Source organism: Gekko japonicus, unplaced genomic scaffold (genome assembly GCF_001447785.1).
Source record: "Gekko japonicus isolate JY-2015 unplaced genomic scaffold, Gekko_japonicus_V1.1 scaffold861, whole genome shotgun sequence".
In the NCBI taxonomy this organism is placed as follows: domain Eukaryota; kingdom Metazoa; phylum Chordata; class Lepidosauria; order Squamata; family Gekkonidae; genus Gekko; species Gekko japonicus.
In genome coordinates, this window is record NW_015169199.1 from 480,689 (window position 1) to 505,026 (window position 24,338).

General features: G+C 47.4%; 1 protein-coding gene across 1 annotated transcript in view; it reads left to right on the top strand.

The window, feature by feature from the left end:
* The window catches only part of KCNMA1 (potassium channel, calcium activated large conductance subfamily M alpha, member 1), a 427,405-nt gene that overhangs the window by 182,887 nt on the left and 220,180 nt on the right, over positions 1-24,338 (top strand). The window contains exons 6-8 of the mRNA XM_015416325.1: positions 10,708-10,783; positions 18,556-18,726; positions 20,854-20,945. Of these exons, the coding sequence (XP_015271811.1) occupies positions 10,708-10,783; positions 18,556-18,726; positions 20,854-20,945 (339 nt within the window). The remainder of the gene's footprint in view (positions 1-10,707; positions 10,784-18,555; positions 18,727-20,853; positions 20,946-24,338) is intronic.

The following is a 24,338-nucleotide window of genomic DNA, read 5'->3' on the forward strand; positions in this document are numbered from 1 at the left end:
GTGAAACTATAGGGGCTTAGACTGGGTTCGGTCAGAATTAGGAACGGCACAGCTGTCTCAAAGAGCTTAAACAGCGGGGAAATGATGGTGACTAATCCTGCCACTATATTTAGAACCTGGGCTGAAAAGACAAGAGGCATTTCATAGGCGGGCAGGGAGCAATTTTTCATAAACACAGGCGGGATGAACTGTAACCGAAGAATTGCAGAAACATTTGCAAGGTGCAGGTGGATAAGTTATTGGCCATTTGTAAGCTCTTTCTGTGCATTTGTTTGTAACTCGATCGCTGCAATATCAAACGGGGGTTTGCGGCTGTGAATGAGATCTTCAGCACTTTTGCATGAGTGCCTTTCGGTGGAGTCAATTCACACATCCAACCACATTGCAACGGGACCACGGGTCTCTTGCTGCCTAGCTATATAAATCTCATTTTTAATCCAGTCCATCCTCTGTGACTCTTGGGAATATTTTATCCCCACGACATCCCTGCAAAGTAGGTTAGGCTGGAAGAGAGGGACTAGCTCAAGGCCAGCCAGTGACCTCCATGGATGAATGGGAGTTCGGACCTGGGTCTTCTGTGTCTTAATCCAACACTCTCAATGCTGTCTGTAACAGGGAGTGTTTATAATGGTGGTGGAAAGTGCCATCAAATTGCAGCTGATTTGTGGTGACCTTGTAGGGTCTCCAAGGCAACAGATGTTCAGAGGTGGTTGGCCATTGCCTACCTCTGCATCGCGACCCCTGGACTTCCTGGGTGGTCTCCCATCCAAGTACTAGTCAGGGGTGGCCCTGCTGAGCTTCCAAGATCTGACGAGATTGGGCTACCCTGGGCCACCCAGGTCGGCATGAGAGAGGACCAGAGGCGGTTGGCCATGGCCTGCCTCTGTATAATTACCCTGGTCTTCTTCCTCGGTGCTCTCCCATCCAAATACTAACCAGGTCCAATCCTGTTTAGCTTCTGAGATCTGATGAGATCAGGCTCGCCTGGGCCACCCAGGTCAGGTCATATAAGATCTCGGTATTATAGAACAGATATCAAATTATAGATACCGAAATCACTATTTGATATTACAGTGATTAGATTATAAACAGGTGTATGCCAACAAAAGTCCGCATGGTCAAAGCAATGGTATTCCCAGTAGTCATGTATGGCTGCGAGAGTTGGACTATAAGGAAGGCCGAGCGCCAAAGAATAGATTCTTTTGAACTATGGTGCTGGAGAAGACTCTTGAGAGTCCCTTGGACTGCAAGGAGATCAAATCAGTCAATCCTAAAAGAAATCAACCCTGACTGTTCCCTGGAAGGCCAGATAATGAAACTGAAGCTCAAATACTTTGGCCACCCAATGAGAAGGGAGCCCTCACTGGAGGAGAAGACCCTGATGCTGGGAAAGATTGAAGGTCAAAGAAGACGGGGACGGGAAAGGATGAGATGGTTAGACAGTGTCATAGATGCAACGAACATGAAATTGAGCAAACTTCAGAGGACAGCGGAAGACAGGAGGGCCTGGCGTAATCTGGTCCATTGGGTCGCGAAGAGTCGGACTCGACTGTGCGACTGAACAACAACAAAATGTTTGTGTGTGTGTGAAAACGTCTCAGGTATTATACAACAGGAGTGGACAGCTGGTGGTCAGAAATCGAAATCTGTTCCCTCCAAGCCATTTCAGCTGGTGCTTGGTAGGCCCACCGAATTTTGGGGTAAAAGGTCCCCCCCCCATTAATAAAGAAAAGCAGGGGTTGGAGAGCTGTGAAATTGTAAGAGGTAGAGAAAACCCTTCATTACGTTCAGAAAGTCCATCCCTCCCTCCATCCATGTTATTTATTACAATCTGAGATCAACCAACATAAGGGCACAAGCTAAGCACAAATGAAATGTATCAGAATGTTCAAAATCCTTAACTTACTTAAATGCTAATTTTAGTAATGCAGGGTGATTAATAAAAGTATGGAAGCCTCAGTTTCCTTATCAGCTGACCCAAAGCGCACAGTTTGGCCACCTCAAGAGTGATTTCATTCAGGCGACTTGCAAGGAGACTGTACATGTAACGTTTATCGGATCTGCCTGGAAATGTAGATAAAATAGAGGTGATGTACAGGGAATGAATGTCCTTATAAAATGAACAGTGAAGTAACATGTGTCCTGCGGTTTCCACGGCATTCAGTTGGCAAAAAACAGAAATGGCAGGAATAAAGCATACCTAAATATTTTGCCTTGCGGCAGGGCTGAAGGTAGAATGTCGAAAGAGGCCAAAGTAAATACTCTGCAGTATTTAGAAGATTCTAAGGTGAAAAGATAATTCAGTGGAACAGATTTTTAACAGTGATTCCGTACCGCTGGATAAGCATGGTGAAGGGTTTGCCCCTGTCCACGAAGAAAAGCAAGGCTGGAGTTTTCAAATTCAAAGAAGCAGAGAAAATCCTTGATCACATTTGGAATTTCAGTACAGGGACCCAGCTATGCTTGGATGCTTGTGGCAACGATTTTGAGTAAAGCCTGGCCACTCTTGAGAGGATCGATTTGAGTGGTAAAATACAGAGGATTCCCTCTCCCTCAGGCCTCTGTCTCTGTCTGGATAACTGAAAAAAAGAAGGCACCATAAATACAAGGGAGGGGTCAAGGGAAGACTTGAATCTCAAGAAAAGAGCGAGATCAAACCCCAGTTTGAGCCTCAGGTAGTATATATGCCTATATATATTTATATATCTGTATCAGTCAATCTATGGCCCCGGTGACATGGAGGATTTGCCGTGCTAAGGCACGAATGTCAGGAGGATTTTCGGGGAAGCGTAGCACACCCGTGGCCAACCCGTGGCATCCCACCGAAGATGCGCAGTAAAAAAGTACCACGGAAAATGCACTAGTATCCGGAAAACATGGTGCAGGGGCGGGCGTCTGATCGCGGGAGCGCTGGTATCCCGTGGCATCCAGCACCCGTCCACGTCCCATCGCAAACCAGATGTTTTTCATAAGCGCATGCGCACAAACACATAATTGAAAGCAGTGCTGCTCCGCGGAACTGTGCATGCACACAAATGCAAAACGCTTGCTGCGCCGCTGGCCGTAGTTGTGGCCAACCTGACATCTGCTTGTCTGTCTGTCTATCAATCAATCATCCATCTGTCTATCATCTGTCTGTCTATCATCTATCATCTTTGTGTCTATCATCTATCTATCTTCCTTCCTTCCTTCCTTCCTTCCTTCCTTCCTTCCTTCCTTCCTTCCTTCCATGTCTGTCTGTCTGTCTGTCTGTCTGTCTTTGTCAGGCTCCTTAGCAGTATCACACCACACACCAAGGCTTCTCAAGAAGATAAGTGTTTAATGATAGTCCATTACTAAAGAACGAGTATACAGCTTGTATCAGGAATGATCTGCAACATGATGGCCACTGACTTATAGTAAAATCAAACGTCCCCCCCCCCAAAAAAAAACAAAAGCCAATGATTACATTTCGCACGCATAGGCAAGCAAGCGGCTGCGCGCCCAAACTGTTAAAATTCCCAAGCCGGGCATCTGTGCAGCTGGAAGAAACAACAAGGTCAGACTAGAGATAAGCAGCGAAAAGCCAGACAGGATGAGCTGGCGTGAAGGAGGAGATGCCCCCTCCGCATTCCAACACAATGACAGGGTTACCTGACAGTCGTCTGTCTGTCTATCTATCATCTGTCTGTCTGTCTGTCTGTCTGTCTGTCTATCTATCATCTATCTATCTATCATCTATCATCTGTCTGTCTGTCTGTCCATCTATCATCTATCTATCTATCATCTATCTATCTATCATCTATCTATCTATCTATCTATCTATCTATCTATCTATCTATCTATCTATCATCTGTCTGTCTGTCTATATATCATATATCTATCATCTATCTGTCTGTCTGTCTATCTATCTATCATCTGTCTGTCTGTCTATATATCATATATCTATCATCTATCTGTCTGTCTGTCTATCTATCTATCATCTGTCTGTCTGTCTATATATCATATATCTATCATCTATCTGTCTGTCTGTCTATCTATCTATCATCTGTCTGTCTGTCTATATATCATATATCTATCATCTATCTGTCTGTCTGTCTATCTATCTATCATCTGTCTGTCTGTCTATATATCATATATCTATCATCTATCTGTCTGTCTGTCTATCTATCTATCATCTGTCTGTCTGTCTATATATCATATATCTATCATCTATCTGTCTGTCTGTCTATCTATCTATCATCTGTCTGTCTGTCTGTCTGTCTATCATCTTATCTACACACACATGTGGCTATGAAAAAAAATGTAAAAAGTGGAGGTAAGAGGTTGTGCCCTGACTTGGATGGCCCAACCTAGCCCAGTCTCATCAGGTCTTGGAAGCTAAGCAGGGTCGGCCCTGGTTAGTATTTGGATGGGAGACCGCCAAGGAAGTCGAGGTTCGCAATGCAGAGGTGGGCCATGGCCCACCACCTCTGTTCATCTCTTACCTTGAAAACTCTACAGGGTCACCATAAGTCAGCTGACACTTGACAACGCTTTCCACCACCAAGAAGTCATGTGAGCGTGCTTGCCCCTGAGAATCCAGAAGCTGTCCCCCTTGATATTTAATGGACTGTATCTGAACTAAAGGATTCTCAATGGGTATCAGTAGTTTACTTGCATCACCAGAAGTCAACTTGTAAATAAAGGTTTTCTAGCCTATCCAGACTGGATAGTAATAAAGTCTCTAGAGAAGAAAGTTCTAAAACTTTGAAGGTCCCATTCAGAACATCTCTTGCGGACTTTCTGTCAGACAATTTGGCATATGGAGTAAGCAAAAGGTGTTCCCAAAAGAGAGCAGACGTGACCAGTGTTCCCTCTAAGCTGAGTTAGTGTGAGCTAGCTCGCAGTTTTTTAGCCTCCGGCTCACACATTTTTGTCTTTGCTCAGGAAGGATGGCTCCAGGGCAAACTAATTTATGCAGTAGCCAAATTGCCCGCTCGTTGAACTTTAATGCCAGTAGCTCACAAAGTAGATTTTTTGCTCACGAGACTCCACAGCTTAGAGGGAGCATAGCAGACATCCCTAGAGTTCGAAAGCAAAGGTGTGTAGGGTCAACCTGACGGCGTATTTGAAGCGTCCGAATAATAACAGTTTCAGGTTGCTATTTGAAGCTATATACAGTGTTTTATTTACAGAGTATTTACAGTCAGTCCAATCCACTTTGCAATCTCCAAATCCTGAGACTGTCCAGCAAAGTGCTTCGCCAGTAAATGCATTCACAAGTGTGCACATTTACATCAGGACTGTTCTCCTTATATACAGACTGGCACCAATCAGAGCCCAGTGCTGACTCATGGTGACCATTAATTAAGCTGATGCAACCTAGTTGCAATCTGTACCTGGTGACACTGTCACATGACAGTTCAACCTGTCACCACAGATCAGTATGATCTAACTCAATCACACCTGGCTGTCATCTTGCCCAGATATACTACAATATACTGTCACAACCCAGTTGCATTTAAGGGTGAATATTGGAGATTATCCTGAAATCTCATTGGATCAGATTTCATAATAGAGTCTGCCCCCCTTGTCCTGGGAGCTGTGTATCTGACCATAGGACTTCCAGAGACCCTTCCAGAAAGTTCATTGTTAACTATTTTTCTCCCAATTTCCATGGACTTAAAAAACGTTTTGTGGTACGCACATGTGCTTTAGGGATTCCGACATTATCATGACACCCCTGTAAAAACAAACAAATGGATAAATAAGTATTGTGACGGGAAGACTCATGACTGCCTGTCATAAAGTCGCAGCCGACTTAGTGCGACCCTGTACGGTTTTCAAGGCAGGAGAGGTTTGCCATTGCCTTCTGAGAGCAGAGCAATAACAAGGAGCCCGGATTTTTAAAAACTGGATCAGAGATAGAGATTTTGCAAAGACTGATATTTTGCAGAGGGAAAAAATATAAATGAAACTACTTTTTTCCTAGCCAGGCTATGTTTCTCCACAGATGGCATATACCAGGGGTGGCTAAACTTGCTCACCGTAAGAGCCACATGGAGCTGTGGTGGCTCAAGTGGTTAAGACGCTGAACTGCAGGCTGTGGAAGGTCAGTAGTTCAGCAGTTCGAGACTCAGGTGCCACATGATGGAGTGAGCTCCCGTCTCTAGTTCCAGCTCCTGCCAACCTAGCATTTCAAAAGCAAGAAATTGCAAGTAGATAAATAGGTACCACTTTGGTGGGAAGGTAACAGCGATCCGTGCGCCTTGGTGTTGAGTCATGCCGGCCACATGACCACGGAAACGTCTTCGGGCAGCGCTGGCTCTTCGGCTTTGAAACGGAGATGAGCACCGCAACCCTAGAGTCGGACTCGACTGGCTTTCGAGCAAGAGAACCTTTACACTAACAAATCATTTGGCTGAAACGGAGATGAGCACCGCAACCCTAGAGTCGGACTCGACTGGCTTTCGAGCAAGGGAACCTTTACCTTTTTAAGAGGCACATAGAATAAACGCCAGATGTTTGAGAGCCACAAGACATGACTATCACACACACATTTTTATTTTAAAATATGCCAATTTGCTTTTTATTAACGTGAAATGAGACGGCTTAAAATAAAAAAAAACAGAAGGGGTAGAAACAGTGATATTCTTCCAATGATATTTGTTTGCTAATGATATTTATCTGTCTAAGAGAGAGAGAGAAAGGGAGAGAGGTGGAAAGAAAGAATGAAAGAGGTGGAGAGAGAGAGAGAGATGGAGAGAGAGAGAGAGAGAGAGAACTGAGAAAGCAAATGGATAGGATGGAGGGGGAAGGGAGGGAGGGAGAAAAAGCACGCTTCCTCTTTGCTTCTTCAGCCGCCCTGCCGGGAGCCGCACAATATGTGTGAAGGAGCCGCATATGGCTCTCGAGCCGCTGTTTGGCCACCCATGGTTCTTCAGAGGGCATCATGGGTGGGTGTGGGCGGGTGTCATTGGACCCTGTTGGGAGACAGACATCCTCCATGAAAGTCTGGACTCTGCTGGGTCAGAGGAATCTGCATTTAGCAGTCACCTGGAACTGAGACCAGTGTTCCCTCTAAGCTGAGTTAGTGTGAGCTAGCTCATGGTTTTTTTAGCCTCTGGCTCACACGTTTCTGTCTCAGCTCAGGGAGGGATGGGGCTCCAGAGCAAACTTAATTTATGCAGTAGCCAAATCGCTTGCTCACAACTTTAATGCCAGTGGCTCACAAAGTAGGGTTTTTTTCCTCACAAGACTCCACGGCATTGACTGAGACCACGGGGGAAGGGAAGAGGGCATTTAACTCTCAGCCCCTGGGTCAGATTTGCCAGTCTCCCAATGGCGTCATTAACATGGCAAAGAGGAAAAGACTGACTTTAATGGGCCACATCTTCCCCCTCCCCACTTTAAAACTACTAGCAGTCCAGAGACTCTGGATTCAATCAGCAAAAACAAGTAGGGTCTTTTTAAGACCTGACTGACCTTCTTCCCTTTCCGCATGGCCCCAATTCCCAAGAGTGTACCCTTCACAGCAGAGGTCATTTCGGGGGGGGATCGTGGGGGATCGCAGTTCCCCCGGGTGAGGTACGGGGGGCGGGGCACATGACGAAGCCCCGCCCCCTGCTTCCGGCCGCCCCGCTTCCGGCCCTCATTCAGCCAGGAGGAGGCAGGAGAAGAGGGAGGGTAAGTTGCTTCCTCCCTGCCTCTCCCCACCCCTGCCTGCCTGGGGCCAGGGAGGGCCTTCGCGGGGCTTCCTTGCACTCCCGCCGGCCTTGCAGGTCCACCACCGGGCCCCTTATGAGGCTCGGCAGTGGAGCTGCAAGGCCGGTGGCGGCGGCCAGGACCGTTGGGGGTGGGGTGTGTGGCCTTATGACACACTTCCGGTGATGTCAGGGGGTGTGGCCTTATGACACACTTCTGGTGATGTCAGGGGGTGTGGCATATGCTAATGAGTTATGCTAATGAGTTCCCCTAGCTCTTTTTCTACGAAACGACCCCGCTTCACAGAATGACAGAGATTTGGGATCCTTTTTTCATCTGTTCATCTTGGGGACCCCTAAAGCAGTGTGTGGACCGATTGGGTTCAGAAAGTTCTCAACCCTTCCCTGGTTCAGAGTCCGATAACCGGGGGTGTGTGTGGTTCAGATAGGTTTTTGAGAAGCTCCACCTCTGACTGGATCCGTTAACTGGGAGACCCTCCTAAGCCGATTGTCCTGATTTGGGGCTCGACTCGGGGGAGTTTCCCAAACTGGAATTCTGTGGGTTGGATGGCAACAGAACTCCCCGGGATTCACAGGCTTATGGTCTGGCAACCAGAGCCGTGGCAAAAACAAGCCGGTATTTTCATTTCACTGGGATGGCTCAGTTTGCCAACAGCAGCAAGCAGGGGTCATTTCCTGCAGGAGCACAGGAGCGGAGCTCCGGCAGTAAAGAGCCCAGTGGGCGGGCACATGCAACAAGCCCCACCCCCTGCTCCCAGCAGCACTCAGTCAGAGCTAGAAGCAGCCAGGTAAGTTGCAGAGCCCCCCTCTCGGCCCCCTGGTCCAAAACAGTCCAGTGGCACCTTTAAGACCAGGTTTTATTCAGGTACAAGCTCTCCCTCCTCTGCGAGGACAGATCTGCACGTCCCCCCCCCACCAATAGCTAGCAATCCAAAACAGTCCAGTGGAGCCTGAGCGGTGGGTGTTGCCTTCTGACACACTTCCGGTGATGTCAGGGGGTGTGGCATATGCAAATAAGTTATGCGAATGGGTTATGCTAATGAGCTCCTGCACCTTTTTGTCTACGAAATGACCCCTGGCAGCAAGAATTCTGTTTGGTAGTTTTTGCATCATTTTGTCCTCCAGTTTGGGTGGTGCGGCACAAAATCAGAATGCCTAACGCTGTACTCGGGTGTCTTGAATTCCATCCTCCCCACCAGACCATCCAATCTGCACTGATGTAGATTTCCTCAAACTCTTTAGCTGTTTCCTCTTCTGGGCATTTAGACAGGTAGACCACAGACGTGGATCCTGGCAACGCAGGAGCCAGTTAAAGGAACCAGTCGGAACTGTGGGAGGGCAGGCAGGTAAAGGTCTGACCAAGGGAGTGGCACTTAGGTCTGGGATGTGGCAAGTCAGAGGTTGGGAGCGGGAGAGAAGAGTTTTAATATGAATTAAAGACCTGTGGAGATATCAGATCTTTTTTCTTTTTAAGTTTTATTACCAAATCCGTTTCAAAGTGCTGGTACTCACCTTTAAAACCCTACATGGCCAGGGTCCGACTTACCTGAGGGACCGCCTTTCCCCATATATACCCCCAAGAGCACTTCGGTCGGGGACCCAACACCGCCTGGTGATTCCAGGCCCCCGGGAGGTAAAGCTTGCTGTGACCAGGGCTAGATCCCCTGAGAGAGAGGGGTCCCACCCCCCCATTGGACATGTTCCTTTTTTGTGAGGCCTAACACCCCACAGCTCTTGGGGAAGTATTAACCAGGATGACATTTTGGAGCTCACCAATTCATAGGGTCACCATAAGTCGGAAGCAATGCTCCCTCTAAGCTGTGGAGTCTTGTGAGCAGAAATGCTACTTTGTGAGCTACCGGCATTACAGTTGCAAGTGAGCGATTTAGCTACTGCATAAATTAGTGTGCTCTAGAGCCATTCTTCCTGAGACTAAGACAGAAATGTATGAGCCAGAGGCTAAAAAACTGTGAGCTGGCTCACACTAACTCAGCTTAGAGGGAACACTGGTTGGAATTGACTTGACACAAGCCCGTGAGGACCTGTGGGTTGGTGGTGAATGATCATGAATAATTTTATCTCTGTTTTATGTTTATGACCATTTTTCAGCATGCTTTCTGACATGTAGATTTGCGCTAATTGGCTGTGCGGCATTTTAGATGGTGTAGTGTTTGTAACAAATGCCTAATAAAGGTTCTGAGTCCAGTGACACCTTTAAAAACAACAAAAAGTTTAATGCTGGGTATAAGCTTTTGTGTGCATGCACACTGTCACGTCCTGGATGCAGTCACTCCCACAACACTCTGGTAGTAGCACGATTTGTTTATCGAGAGGTAGAGAGATTCCAAGCATAGACAGATTCTGTGCCGGAACTGTCCTCCAGATGCCAGGTCCGACCATATACTACCAGCAGGACATCTCCCCTATGGCAACCACCCAATCAATATTCTCATTCAGCCTGCCAAAGATCCAAACTGGCCCTTGTGGCCACACCCCGCACCTACAAACTAACGGTTACATTATCTAGAAGCTCCCCGCGTCACAAGGTCATGTTGGACGCTGAGATCATATACTTCCCAGGGTCTCGCAGTCTGCTCCAAGCTGGCGCTATTTAACCTGAAGCAGACATTGACACGCACATCCACCACCACTCCCCAGCAGAGAAGATAAACAGCAGTGAAGTATTTCGCCCCAGAGTACATGTAGATGAAAACAGTGGAATGAGCATGTCTGAGAAAGCCGTTAACCCCTAATGCTGCAAAAGACCATGAGTTTGGCTAGACAGCCTTCTATGGCAAGAGAGGCCCAAGCTTGACGCACACAAAAGTTTATACCCAGAATCAAACCTTTTGTTGGTCTGAAAGGTGCCACCGGACCCAGACTTTGTTTTGCTGCTTCAGGCCAACACGGCCGTGCCCACCTGAATCTGATAAAGGTCCTCCGAGGGTGGCGACGGAGGGGCGGGGCTGCTTGGCAAAGAGAAAACTCTGAGAACGTCTGTCTTTTTCTGCCCTTTCCCCAGTAATTCCATCAAGTTGGTGAATCTGTGCTCTATATTTATCAGCACGTGGCTGACAGCGGCTGGATTTATACATTTGGTAAGTACACTTTGGGTTTGGAGGGGGGGGATGCACTTTGATCTAGGGTTGCCAGCCTCCAGGTGGGGCCTGGAGATCGCCTGGAAGTACAGCTGATTACGGAGATGACTATGGCGACTTTGATGGGTAGATTCTGTGGCATGATATGCCACAAGGGCCCCCTCCCCTTCCAAATCGCGCCCTCTCCACGCCTCACCTCCAAATCTCCAGGAATTTCCCAGCCCAGAGTTGGGAACCCTTCTCTGACCAGCTGCTGGGATCTGTTACTTCCTTGAGTAGCCATCGGTTTGGGTTTTTCTTCTTCTTTTTCCTTTTTGTCTTTTTTAAAAAAGTTTCCCATCGCAGCTTTTCCATTTCTGTAGAACCCCTGTTTGATCAGCGTGTCCTGGGGCAAACGCACGACCTGTGAAGGGGAGCCAGACTCTGGCACATGGTGACTTGCACGCTTGGAACTATGTGGCTCTCTTTCGCATTTGCGTGTCGGCCCTGGGACAAGCTAGTCAGACAATTCCCAGCTGCGTGCCCTGGGACATTCGGGATGCATCTGTCTCCCTGTCAGAGTTCAGATGTTAAGCGCAGCGACTTCAGGTGCAGCCAGGAGAGCCACCTCTTTCAACATGCTCTAATCTCATTCTGATCATTAATACATCAGTAACATAATTCAGGAACAGCCCGAATTTTCTATAACAAGACATGACCACTAGGTGGCAATATTTCCTTAATAATAAGAAGGGGGGAAACAATTTCTCATCAAATATGAAGTGGGGATACCAGATATTAGAAGAACAAGCCACTCCGTGTTGCTAATATGTAAGAGTAGAAATTCTTCAAAAGACACCTTAATTGTTACATCAGATAATGTATTCATTCCTTCCCATCCTTCTTTCTCCCCCCCTCCCCCCGCCCCAAACTATTTAAGGCAGGGTACACTAACAAATCATTTGGCTGAAACTTTTCACATATATAAAACTATCTTCCAGGATTATTGAAGCCTCTGGGTTTGATTTAAATCACCATTTTAGTATGGTGGGGCATTTTCCAGAACAGTAGGCACGGCAACCGTGGGGAGTCTATGGTCTGCTTGGTTCCAGTGAGATTGACATTGGCCGATTTTATGCATCTGGGCTGCAGTCCACGAGCAAGCAGTGCCGTTCTGCCTTGCCCAGCAGTGTAGTCCCAGTAGGGTTGGGGTGTGTTCCCTCTAAGCTGAGTTAGCGTGAGCCAGCTGACAGTTTTTTAGCCTCCGGCTCACACATTTTCGTCTCCGCTCAGGAAGGACGGCTCCAGAGCAAGCTAATTGATGCAGCAGCCAAATCGCTCGCTCACCACTTTAATGCCAGTAGCTCACAAAGTGGGATTTTTGCTCACAAGACTCCACCGCTTAGAGGGAGCCTTGGTTGCCAGCCTGGAGATTTCCTGGAATTATAGCTGACTTCCAGACTCTCAGAGTTCTCTCAGCCCCACCTACCTCACAAGGGTGTCTGTTGTGGGAAGGGGAAGGGAAAGGAGTTTGTAAGCCACTCTGAGACTCCTCTGGGTAGTGAAGGGCGGGGGTATAAATCCAATCTCTTCTTCTTCTGTGACAAATCAGAGGAGATGCAAGTCTTAGGCTGGCCATACCTGGTCAGGGATTTATATTTCCGCTGTGGTCCGTTGCAAGTAATGTCACCAGCTAGTACGCAAACAGTGTTCCCAGCAGTTTTTGGCGCCCAGGGAGGATTTGTCAGCAGCACAGGCGCTGAAGGGGCTTCTTGGGGCATCAGGCCACGAAGATGGAGGTCACATCCTTATGGACTGATTTCCATGAAGTTTAGTTCTGACTCAGTGTCCCTTGACTCTTGATAGCGAAAATGGGGGTGTGCGTGTGCATGAGGGAGGGATATCTGGCAAACATTTTTTTTCCCCTCTCACAAAATCAACCCAACGAGCCATTCAGTCTACGTGGGGCCACCCTTGAAGACTGTCCGGAAGCTGCAGTCGGTACAGAATGCTCCCGCCAGAATGTTGACTGGGCTTGACTGTAGGGATGCTATCAGTCTGGTCCTGTTCCAGCTATACTGGCTTCCAGTTTGTTTCCAAACTTAATTCAAGGGGCTAGTATTGACCTTTAAAGCCCTATACAGTAGGGGCTAGCATATTTTCTCCCATATGAACCTACCCGCTCATAAGAACATAAGAGACGCCAATGTTGGATCAGGCCAAAGCCCCATCCAGTCCAACACTCTGTCACACAGTGGCCAAAAATACCAGGGGCCATCAGGAGGTCCACCAGTTGGGGCCAGGACATTAGAAGCCCTCCCACTGTTGCCCCCTCCCAAGCACCCAGAAGACAGAGCATCACTTGCCCCAGAGTCCCTATCTATACCTTGTGGCTAATAGCCACTGATGGACCTCTGCTCCAAATGCTTATCTAATTCCCTTTTGAAGCCGTCCATGCTTGTAGCTCACTCCGGTCATCTTTGGAGTCCCTGCTTTGGTTGCCCCTACCATCTGAAGCTAGGTGGGTGGTGACCTGAGGAAAGGGCCTTCCCAGTTGTGGCCCCAGAACTTTGCAGCTTCCTCTCTAGAGAGATCCGTCCGTCCCCCTCTATGGGTGCCTTCTGTCAGCAGGTGAAGACATGTTTGTTTCCTTTGGCATACCCCGACAACCGTTACTGGCCCTCCTCCCTGGTTCTGGTGTTGTGTTTTTTAAATTGAATTATTTTTATACAGGGATAATTTGGGGCCGGAGCACACTGGAGCACCACTCCGGCAGCCCAGGAGCGGGCACAAATGGCGGTAGCGGCAAGCCCCGCCCCGCAAGCTCCTTCTCTCTAGAGTCGCAGCACAACAACGGTGCAATCTTTCCATTGTATTCTATGGCCCCATAGAATACAATTGAAAGATCGCACTGCCGCTGCGGCACAACTCCAGAAAGAAGGGGTTTAAACTTTAAACCCCTTCTCTCTTCGCTCTCCCTCCCGCCCGCCTGGGGAATGGAAGGGGAGACTTTTGAAGATGCCTCCCCCCCTTTTTGCTCGACTTCCGGTGATGTCCGGGGGCGTGGCATATGCTAATGAGCCATTATGCTAATAGCCTACTAGGTGTGCTAATGAGCCCCTGCAGCTCTTTTTCTACAACATGACCCCTGATTTTATATATCATGTATTTTAAATGTTGTTTTAATGCTGAAATGTTTTGGTATTCGCCCTCTTGGGAGACCCTGTTTAGGTGGAAAGGCAGCACAGCAATGTTTCACGTGCATAATTAAATAAACTGTCCCTCTGGTTGTCGTCTTTTCTCGCCTTTTTGTGAAACTCTTCACCAAAGGGTCGGTGTCAGGGAGAAGAGGGGGTGCATCCCTATCACTGGGGGAGCCCGGCGGGTTTTCCTTGTGTGGGCTAAAGCGCATGTCCCATCAACAGCAAAGCAGTACTAGAGTTGCCAGCCTCCAGGTGCAGCCTGGAGATCTCCCGGGAAATCTCCAGGGATCTGTCTCCCCTAGAGAAAATGGCTGCTTTGGAGGGTGGAGTCTATCGTACAATACCCCACGGAGGTCCTTCCTCTCACCAAACCCTCCCCAAGCCCCACCTCCAAAATCTCCGGCAATCTCTCACCGCAGAGTTGGCAACCACCAACAGCACAGAGCAGTGTTCCCTCTAAGCTGAGTCAGTGTGAGCTAGCTCACAGTTTTTTAGCCTCCCGCTCACAGATTTTTATCTTAGCTCAGGAAGGAGGTGGCTCCAGAGCAAACTAATTTACGCAGTAGCCAAATGGCTCGCTCACAACTTCAATGCAAGTAGCTCACAAAGTAGAATTTTTGCTCACAGGACTCCACAGCTTAGAGGGAACATTACAGAGTAATGCTATCACATCCAAATGTGTGAATGTGTGTTCTTCCATGTATGAGTGGTCCCCTGGATCGGCAACTGTGGGGAACAGTAAGCATGAAGAAACATGAACTGGCTGTGAAAAAGGAAAACGGAGCATTTTTGTTTTCTTTCAGAAACATTTTTACAGCCTTTGCAGTGGAAGGTAATTGAGTTTCATAAAAAAAAAAACATTGCCATGCCATTTGGGGGTTTACTGGTAAAAGGTTTATACCTTCTCTTGCTTCGGGAGCCAGTTTGGTGTAGTGGTTGAGTGCGCGGACTCTAATCTGGGAGAACCGGGTTTGATTCCCCACTCCTCCACTTGCACCTGGCTGAATGACCTCGGGCAAGCCAGAGTTCTGATAAGAGCTGTCCTTGAAAAAGAGCAGTTTCTGTCAAGAGCTCTCTCAGCCCCTCCTAACCTCACAGGGTGTCTGTTGTGGGGAGGGGAAGGGAAAGTAGTTTGTAAGCCGCTCTGAGACACCTTTCGGTAGTGAAGGGCGGGGTATAAATCCAATCTCTTCCTCTTCTTCTTCTTCTTCCAAACTTTGATTTATGTCAAGGTGGGTCGCTGTGTGAGTCTGTCTGTAGCAGTAGGAAAGAGCCAGAGTCCAGGAGCACCTTCGAGACTAACACAATTTGTGGCAGGGGAGAAGCTTTCGTGAGACACTGCTCATTTCTTCAGTGTCTTTTTTGCAATCCAAGTGGGGGCCGTGGCACATGGGGCTGGGGGAAATCAGCCCCGTGGCCCCCACCCCACTCACAAAAAAGACCCTTTAAAGCATCTTTTTGTGATCTGAGTGTGCTACTACGACAGCCCCTCTCCCTCCCTCCTGCTAGATTTAAAGGGCCCTACAGCTGGTCGGCAGGCCACGTGGTCCCTGCCAATCAGCTGAAGCCCTTAAAATCGGGCAGCGGGGGAGGGAGAGGCCAGGTAGGTGGTCACTCTTGGGGGTGGGGCTTCCTCTGCTGGCCAGCTGAAGAAGAAGAAGAGATTGGATTTATACCCCGCCCTTCACTTGGAGTCTCAGAGCGGCTTACAAACTCCTCTCCCTTCCCCTCCCCACAACAGACACCCTGTGAGGTGGGTGGGGCTGAGAGAACTCTGACACAAACTGCTCTTTTTCAAGGACAGCTGTGCCAGAGCTTGTGACTGACCCAAGGTCACATCAGCAGGTGCAAGCGGAGGAGTGGGGAATCAAACCCGGTTCTCCCAGATTAGAGTCCACGCCCTTAACCACTACACCAAACTGGCTCTCAGCTGGTTGCAGATTGAAGCCCCCAGAAGCAGGGGAACCCCCGCCCGGACCTGGGTGTTGGCAACCCTACCCCTGATGGTCCTCCATACTTGTGTATCAGTTTTTTCTTTAGAATGGAGTCCCCCAACATGGCACCCGTCAAGTGTTTCTAGAAAGTAGTGGAGCTTCGACCCAGCAGATCTTCTGGCTGGCCATTGAAGATCTGATTGGGTGTACCCATTTTTTAAAAAACAACTGTTTTGGCGACAGCTGCCACCACAGCACCCAATCAGATCTTCATTGTGACACAGAAGGTAAGCTGCCTGGGTGCAAGAAAATAATAAAACAAGAGGCATCCTATTAAATTGAGATTCTACCTGAAGTGTTGGAGAGTTACTATTAGAGTTACATAAGAAGAACATCAGAAGAGCCCTGTTGGATCAGACCTGTGGTCCATCTACTCCAGTATCCTGTCTTACACAGTGGCCAACCAGTTCCTCTGGAGGGCCAATGACAGGGCATAGAGGCCAAGGCCTTCCCTTGATAAGAACCCTGCTGGATCAGACCAGTGGTCCATCTAGTCCACTATCCTGCTTTACATAGTGGTCAACCAGTTCCTCTGGAGGGCCAACAACAGGGCATAGAGGCCAAGGCCTTCCCTTGATAAGAACATAAGAAGAACCCTGCCGGATCAGATGAGTAGTCCATCTAGTCCAGCATCCCATCTCACACAGTGGCCAACCAGTTCCTCTGGAGAGCCAACAACAGGGCATAGAGACCTTCCCTTGATTCGGATTCTGATATTAGTATTTTACTTATGATAGATGCCAATCCACAGGTGACATTAGCATGCACCAAAATTTTGGCAGCAGCCTACAGAATTAGGAAAGATCTCTTAAAGCGTAACTCAAAGACTCTTAGGCTAATGCAGTGTATTCTCTCGGAATCGGTTTTCAATTATTTTGAGGTAGATGTATGTATGCTTGGTTGGACTGTTTGTCTTGGTTACAAACCGTAATAAAGATTTCTGTTCTGACCTTCCCTTGATAAGAACATCAGAAGAACCCTGCTGGATCAGACCAGTGAGGGTCCATCTAGTCCAGCATCCTGCCTCACACAGTGGCCAACCAGTTCCTCTGGAGGGCCAGCAACAGGGCATAGAGGCCAAGGCTTTCCCCTGATAAGAACATCAGAAGAGCCCTGCTGGATCAGACCGGGGAGGGTCCATCTAGTCCAGCATCCCGTCTCACATAGTGGCCAACCAGTTCCTCTGGAGGGCCACAACAGGGCAGAGAGGCCGAGGCCTTCCCCTGATAAGACCATTAGAAGAGCCCTGCTAGATCAGACCAGTGGTCCATCTTGTCTAGCATCCTGTCTCACACAGTGGCCAACCAGTTCCTCTGGATGGCCAACAAAAGGGTATAGAGGCCGAGGGCTTCCCCTGATGTTGCCTCCTGCTCTGGGATTCAGAGGATGTCTCTGAATATGGAGGTTCCCTTGAGTCACCATGGTTAGTAGCCCCTGATGGACCTCTCCCCCCATGAATCTATCTAATCCTCTTTTAAAGCTGTTCATTCTTGTGGCCATCACTACATCCTCTGGCAGCCAATTCCACATTTTAATCACTCTCGCATGATCTCATTCCCTGAAATGTGCATGGCTCCGCCTCCTGCAATTCCAAAGTTCCACACACCCACCCTGGGTCAGATTTTCAAGGTGCCCACAGGCTCGAAAGGGTTAGGAACCGCTGCTTTACAACCATTTTACGCCGCCTTTCCACCCCACTCAGGGTCCACCCAGGTGACGAGCAATCAAAACCGTTAAGATTACTTTTACGAATACATATCATAAAACCAATGAGAAACAACCATACAACAAAACCCACCGAAATGTTTAAAAATACACGTAGCAGAAAACAATTAAAAACAACCAGAACACAAAAACAATTAAAATGACACAAAGAGGGAGGAGAGTCAGTGAGGGAAGCCAAGTGAAACAGGGAAGTCCTCAGCTGCTAGCAGAGGACAGGCGACTCTCCCCCGGGGAGGGAATTCCATTGTTTTGGGGCCACGACTGAGAAGGCTTTGCGTCTGGTTGCCACCTGCTGGGCCTTAAATGGCAGGGACACTTGAAGGAGGGTCTCCAAAGCGAATCACTTGGGTGGGGGTTGGTTCACCTGGGAGCAGGCAGTCCTTAAGGTCCTTGGATTACAGCACTTCTGCCCTGCAGATGTGGTGGTATCTCTCTGTTGAGTGCTTGGAAGTCTCAGAAGAGACTTTTCAGTCCTGGCCCCGACCTGGTAGGACTCTCTACCGGACAACATCTGGGCCCTGCGGGATCTGATGCAATTCCACAGGGCCTGAAAGGCAGAGATGTTTTTAGTTGAAGGCAGCGACGGGAGGTTTAGGCTGACAGCCCCCCTCTTTCTTCTGTAGCCCCCACGTACCCCCCCCAGCCCTGCCATGCGGGACAGCAATGTCGCCGGCAAAGGGGGATCGTTATGTCGCCATCTTTGATTGGTTTTAAATGATTGGTTTGCTGTCGGTCTGATTTACTTATTGATTGATTGTGTTTTAAATGCTTTATAAGGTGGTAAAGCGCTCCAGAGCCCGCTTGCAGGGTGGGCGGTTCATAAGTTCGATGAAATAAATAAAATCTGTTGGCTATTATTATTTCCTTATAGGTGGAGAACTCAGGGGATCCATGGGAAGACTTCAGAAACAACCAAGCGCTTACTTATTGGGAATGTGTTTATTTACTGATGGTCACAATGTCCACTGTTGGTTACGGAGACGTTTATGCAAAAACAACCCTCGGTCGCCTTTTCATGGTCTTCTTCATCCTCGGTGGATTGGTAAAATGCTTACATTATTTTCCCAATTGACTTATTCTTTTTTTTAAAACCTGCAGCGTAGTAGCTAGGCTTGCCAATCTCCTGGTGGGGACTGGAGACCTCCCAGAACTGCAGCTGGGGCGCTAACCTCCTTGCAGTGGAGCCCCAGACTACAGAGATCAGTTTCCCTGGAGAAAATGGCTGCTTTGGAAGTTGGACCCAATGACATTCTAGCCTACTGAGGCCCCTCCCCTCCCCAAGCCCCACCCCCAGGCTCTGCCCCCCAAATCTCCAGGTTTTTCCCAACCCAGTGCTGGCAACCCTAATTACAACTCAACTCCAAGCTAGAGAGATTAGTTCCCTTGGAGAAAATGTCTGCTTTGGAAGGTGGACTTATCCTGCTGAGGTCCCTGCCCTCCCCAAACTCACCCCGAATATCCAGGGATTTTCCCCGCCGGGAGTTGGCAACCCTAAGTCGTAGCCCTTTAAAACAGTCTGTGTAGAGTTAAATTGTGTAAAGTGAAAGCATTTTGCTTTAATGAGAAATAAGAACCCATTGGTCTACTATAGTCTCATGCATGCAGATACAGAAAAGTAGCCGAGGAATTAACAGGATCATAAACCTTTAACTTTTCAAACTAATAGTTAGTAGTCGTGTGTTGTTGATAATGACGATAATGTCTACAAGGCAGCTGCGGTTTCAAGAGCCCCCCCCCCCCTGTATTCCTTTCCCAATATTCCAACAAACACGGTGGCTTCGGATGGCCTTTCAAGAGCCGCTTGCGCCTTCCAAGCAATGGCAGCGCCCGGCACGCCTGGCTTCCAGACCGTGGCAACCAGGCGAGACGACACGGTGCGAACTAACTTGGGTGCAAATTTCCTAACCAGTGAGCAAGTGATTTCCCTTCTATGCTTGTCCAGTTAAGCAAGAACACACACACAAACATATATATATATATAAGGGAACGTGACCTTCTAATCAAATTGATCTTTTTATATTCTGTTTTTCTGTTAGAACCAAAGACACAATTGCATCTGTTGCATTTGTCTTATTTTTTAAAAAAATAGAAAGCCTCTTTAGGGCTAAGGTTTGCCCTCCGTAAGGTAAGTGTGGATCACGTTCAATGTGTAACGTATGTGACATATGTAGATTGAACGTAGCCTAACATATTTTTATCTCTCTCACGTACATCTTTCTATAGGGATGTTCTGTGTAACAGATATGTTAACGGGGACACGTGCATGTTCGGGTGCAATATTTGCATGCCAAAACACAACACTAGGTTTACCAGCAGCGGCTCTTAGAAGTATCCAAGCCCTGGCAAAAGTTTGTTGGACAAAACATGGCAGATTTATATATATTTATATTTTTCTCCTCATCACCCTTTTCTTTTACATGTCCTTACATGTCCTTATCAACGTTTGTGAAAGGTCAACTTTTAAAAATGTATATGTATATACATATAAACTTCTCTCTGTGTGTATATATATATATGTGTGTGTGTGATTATATATATATATGCGTGTGTGAATATATATATATATTATCATAGTTATACCATGTTCATTCTTATGTACAGAGAGAATGGTATGATCATTTTTTATCTTTGGTAGTAGGTGTAAACCCCCTCATCTATCTTTTCATAAATTAGTTCACGCTCACCCTATCGATATATCTCAAGGTTTTGGCTTACTTTGTCTTTGGTGTGTTTTTTGTTTTTTGTTTTTGTTTTTTTTTACTGTGGCGGCCTGTAATCATACAATATTTCCACTTCCCCCCTTTCAGGAAATGGTAGCCATGGGCTTTATCACTTTCGATATCCCCAGATCTCTTTTTTTAAAAATAATAATTATAATAATAATAATCTGTTTTGTTTTGCGTGCCTGTTCTTCCCCCCACACTCGGGCCCAGGTGTGCACCTCTTTCAAGACTGACTTTTGCATTGACTTTCTTGTCTGGGTTTTATCAGCCCTTTTTAGGGGAAACCCCCCACCCCCTTTTTTTTAAAATAGCAACCTTTGTAGATCTAAGTCTTTTACATTTTCAGATCTTAAAGACGATATATCTTCTTTAAAAATATTCATCATTCCCCCTTTCTTTGGCCTCTCTTTTTAGTCTTTTCTTCTGTCTTCTATCTTCTCCCGTAGGCCATGTTTGCCAGCTACGTCCCCGAAATCATAGAGTTAATAGGAAACCGCAAGAAATATGGTGGTTCCTATAGTGCGGTTAGTGGAAGAAAGTAAGTATCCTGGGCGGCTCTGCTGCCTCCGCTGCAGTAGAACTCTCTCTGCATGCCATTTTTCTTTTCTTTTTTTTGTTTTCCTTTTTTTTGTTTTTTTTTTTGTTTTGTTTCGTGCATGTAGGCAATGTTTGCGCGCTACGTGCCAGAAATTGCTGCTCTCATCCTTAATCGGAAGAAATACGGCGGGACTTTTAATGCAACCCGAGGCAGAAAGTAAGTCTTGAAAACAAACAAACAAACAAAAAATCGGAAAGCAGAAGTAAGCCCAGGGATGGTTGTGTGAACTTAATCAGCCCGCCAAGGTAGTGGCATCTGAACTCACAGACACACCCCATTGTGCTACAGTTGTTTGTATGTGTGTGTACTGTTGACGTCAGATGCTTCCTCTTCCTCAACAACAAATTGTCACATAGCATATTAGAGACATGGGCTACGCTAAGGTACAAGGGTCTTCCCTGTTCTCTGGGGACAGCTCTAGAACTCAGTTGGTACGATCCAGAAGACAACCCTGCTATTATTGATTTGCAGTTACTTTATGATCCTCATTTGTTTGGCGTATCAAAGTGTTTTTTTGGGGGGGGGGTTGGTACTTCTGTAGCGGCTTTCTTTTGTCAGCCTCAACCTTACGATGCATGTCCTTCACTCCGTGAGCTTTTTCACACCTGGGGTAGCTGCAGTGCAATCGCCATTTCTGAGAGATGGGCCTCCCACAGGGGTGTGGTGTTCTACTCATCATTGCCGTGGATTGTATGGTCAGAGCCTCCCCCCAATGAAAGGGGCTACAGCACTCGCCCCCATCAATGGGTGTATGGTCCCCATAGGGTGGTGCTGGTTCATCCATCATAGAAAATTCATAGCCTGAGTTGCCTCCCCCATTCTTAGGGAGGGGCCATGCCTCAGTGGTGGAGCCTCTGCTTGGCACTCAGGAGGTCCCAGGTTCGATCCCCACCATCTCCAGTTGAAAAGACCAGGTAGTAGGTGATGTGATAGACCTCCGCCTGAGACCCTGGAGAGCTGTCACCAGTCTGCACGGACAATATTGACCCTGATGGACCAAGGGTCTGATTCAGTAGAAGGCAACTTCGTATGTGTTCGTGTGGCCTCCAAAACCATGAGTCAACCCTGAGTCAGTGTCATTAGCGAACGGCATAGAGGAATCCAGTCCCAGGGCATTCTACAATTCAATCTCTTATTAGTGGCATGGACGTAAATCAATGTGCATATGTTTAACACGGAAATACCAGGGTGCAGGGCTATTTTTGGGGAGGAACACACAGGAACGGAGTTCTCGCTGGCTCCCAAGTTGGCCACGCCCAGCAGAAACTCATTAGCATAATAGGCCACACTCAACAGCAGAAACTCATTACGATTGGCTACAATTAGGGGTGCGTGGCATAAAAAAGGCCCTGGGTTTTGACAACAAACAAGGTAAAGAGAATAACAAGCAATAGGTGGGTGTGACTGGATGACCACACTTCTGGTAACATGGGGGTGTGGCCTAATATGTGAATGAGCTGTGCTGTCAGGGTGTGGCCTAATATGCTAATGAGTTCCGGCTGTTGGGTATGGCCTATTATGCTAATAAGTTCCTGCTGGGCTTTTTCTACAAAAAAAGCCCTGCCAGGGTGGATTCTACTTCTGTCCTCCTGTTCCACCGAGCATAGTTTGTTCATTTATTTAATTACTGATACGTTTCTACTTCACCTTTCCTTTTGGCTCGAGTTTGTAAGCCTTCCTAAAATCTAAGGAAGCTTCCTCCAACTTCTTCTGTTGGAGAAAGACCTGCTGAAGTTGGCTTGGGCTTCCTCCGTACGCAGAAGGAAGACTACATGAGGGGCGATTGAATCCCCATCCCATGGCATGTTGATATTACATGATTCAGATCCCTTAGCAACCCAATCTTTTATTTAGACACCTTTGATATGACCCTGCTTGGCAACATGTCAAACACCAGTGTCTGGAGGTTAGTCAGGAGTTAGGCCTGGCATTTTTTAAAAACCAGGCCTCATCCTCCCTCCTTCCCTGAAACAGAACCTGTGCTATAGATACGGAAGGAAGACAAACCTCACCAGCGCTAAATTCTGGCAGAAAGCCGGTCTCTTTTTGGCTTGCAGCAACCGCTAGCTATTAAGGCTCAGGCAGTTTTGATTTTTCGGAAATTAACTACTTTTAAATCTCCACTGAATAATTGACGGTTATCTCAGTCGTAGTATTATCAAGATAGCATGGAATCCACTTACGCCCTGTTGTATTTTCACTTATTCTTCCTGTCTTGTTTTACATTCAGTCTGTGTATTACCGTTACATGGGGGGGGGAAACAAAAATGGAAAGAGCTTGGCAACTGGATGTCCTGGTCATAATAAAAAGAACAAACTAAGAAAACCCCATTACCTGTTTCACAGATATAGAAAAATGAGTGTGCTGGCCATTGGCCTGCAGCCCCTTTCCCTTTCGTCTTTTGAAACCATCACCTGCACAGCATTGGTTGACGTGACACCATTAGAGTGGTGTCCGATCCACATCACTTTGCCTCCAGAATGGGCACGTTCCAAAAGGAAGTTTAATTCTCTCCCGGCTCATTCCCAATGAGTGTTTCCTCCCGTTCTGTTTGGCGGTCCCGATACAGGAGATCGCTACTGTTGGCGACTACCTTCCCTCTGCTTTTTGAATTTTTAATTCTTCTGACTCCTAGCGGTTATTTAAATAGTACTCCTTTAGTTCCGTCTACTTCTGAAACCCATGGGACAAATTCCCACTGCATTTCAGAATAGTCTGGTCTGTTTTGCCAAAAAGGGAATCGTCACGAATAGAAAACGTGAGAGCCAAAACTAAGAAAGCAAACTTTGGAGTAACATTTAAATGTTGATTCTGATTCTCTTTGGGTACCAGCCTTTGTGCTTGTAGACTAAGATGATGGTGTTCTTGCCTAGCAAGGCTTCAGACCAAAGGGTGGGGTGTTTTATCTTGAAAGTTTCCTTGCACCGTAACCAAAACAAAAACCCCTCAATGCCTAAGGAAAACTATGGGCGATTCAGCACCTGGCGTTCGCCCTCCATTTTCTGTTATGACATGGGATTGAAGGATACAGAGCCATTTGGTTAACTTAGAGACCTTCCTTCAAGCAAGGGGCCTTCCCAGATGGGCGGGAGGCCTCGTTTCGGAGGGCAGCTGTGGGGGGTCTGCAGCAGGACAGCCAGATTCAAGTCCAGTAGCATCTTACAGACCAGCAAGATTTTCAGGGTAGGAGCTTTTGAGAATCAAAGGCCATTCACAAACAGTGGGACCCCCCAGGGCTGAATCAGGACAGAGGATTCTTGTCTCGTTACAGATGCTCATTTCCTGCCCCTCACCATTTCTCCCCTGCTCTAAGCAAGCCGATAAGTGAATTG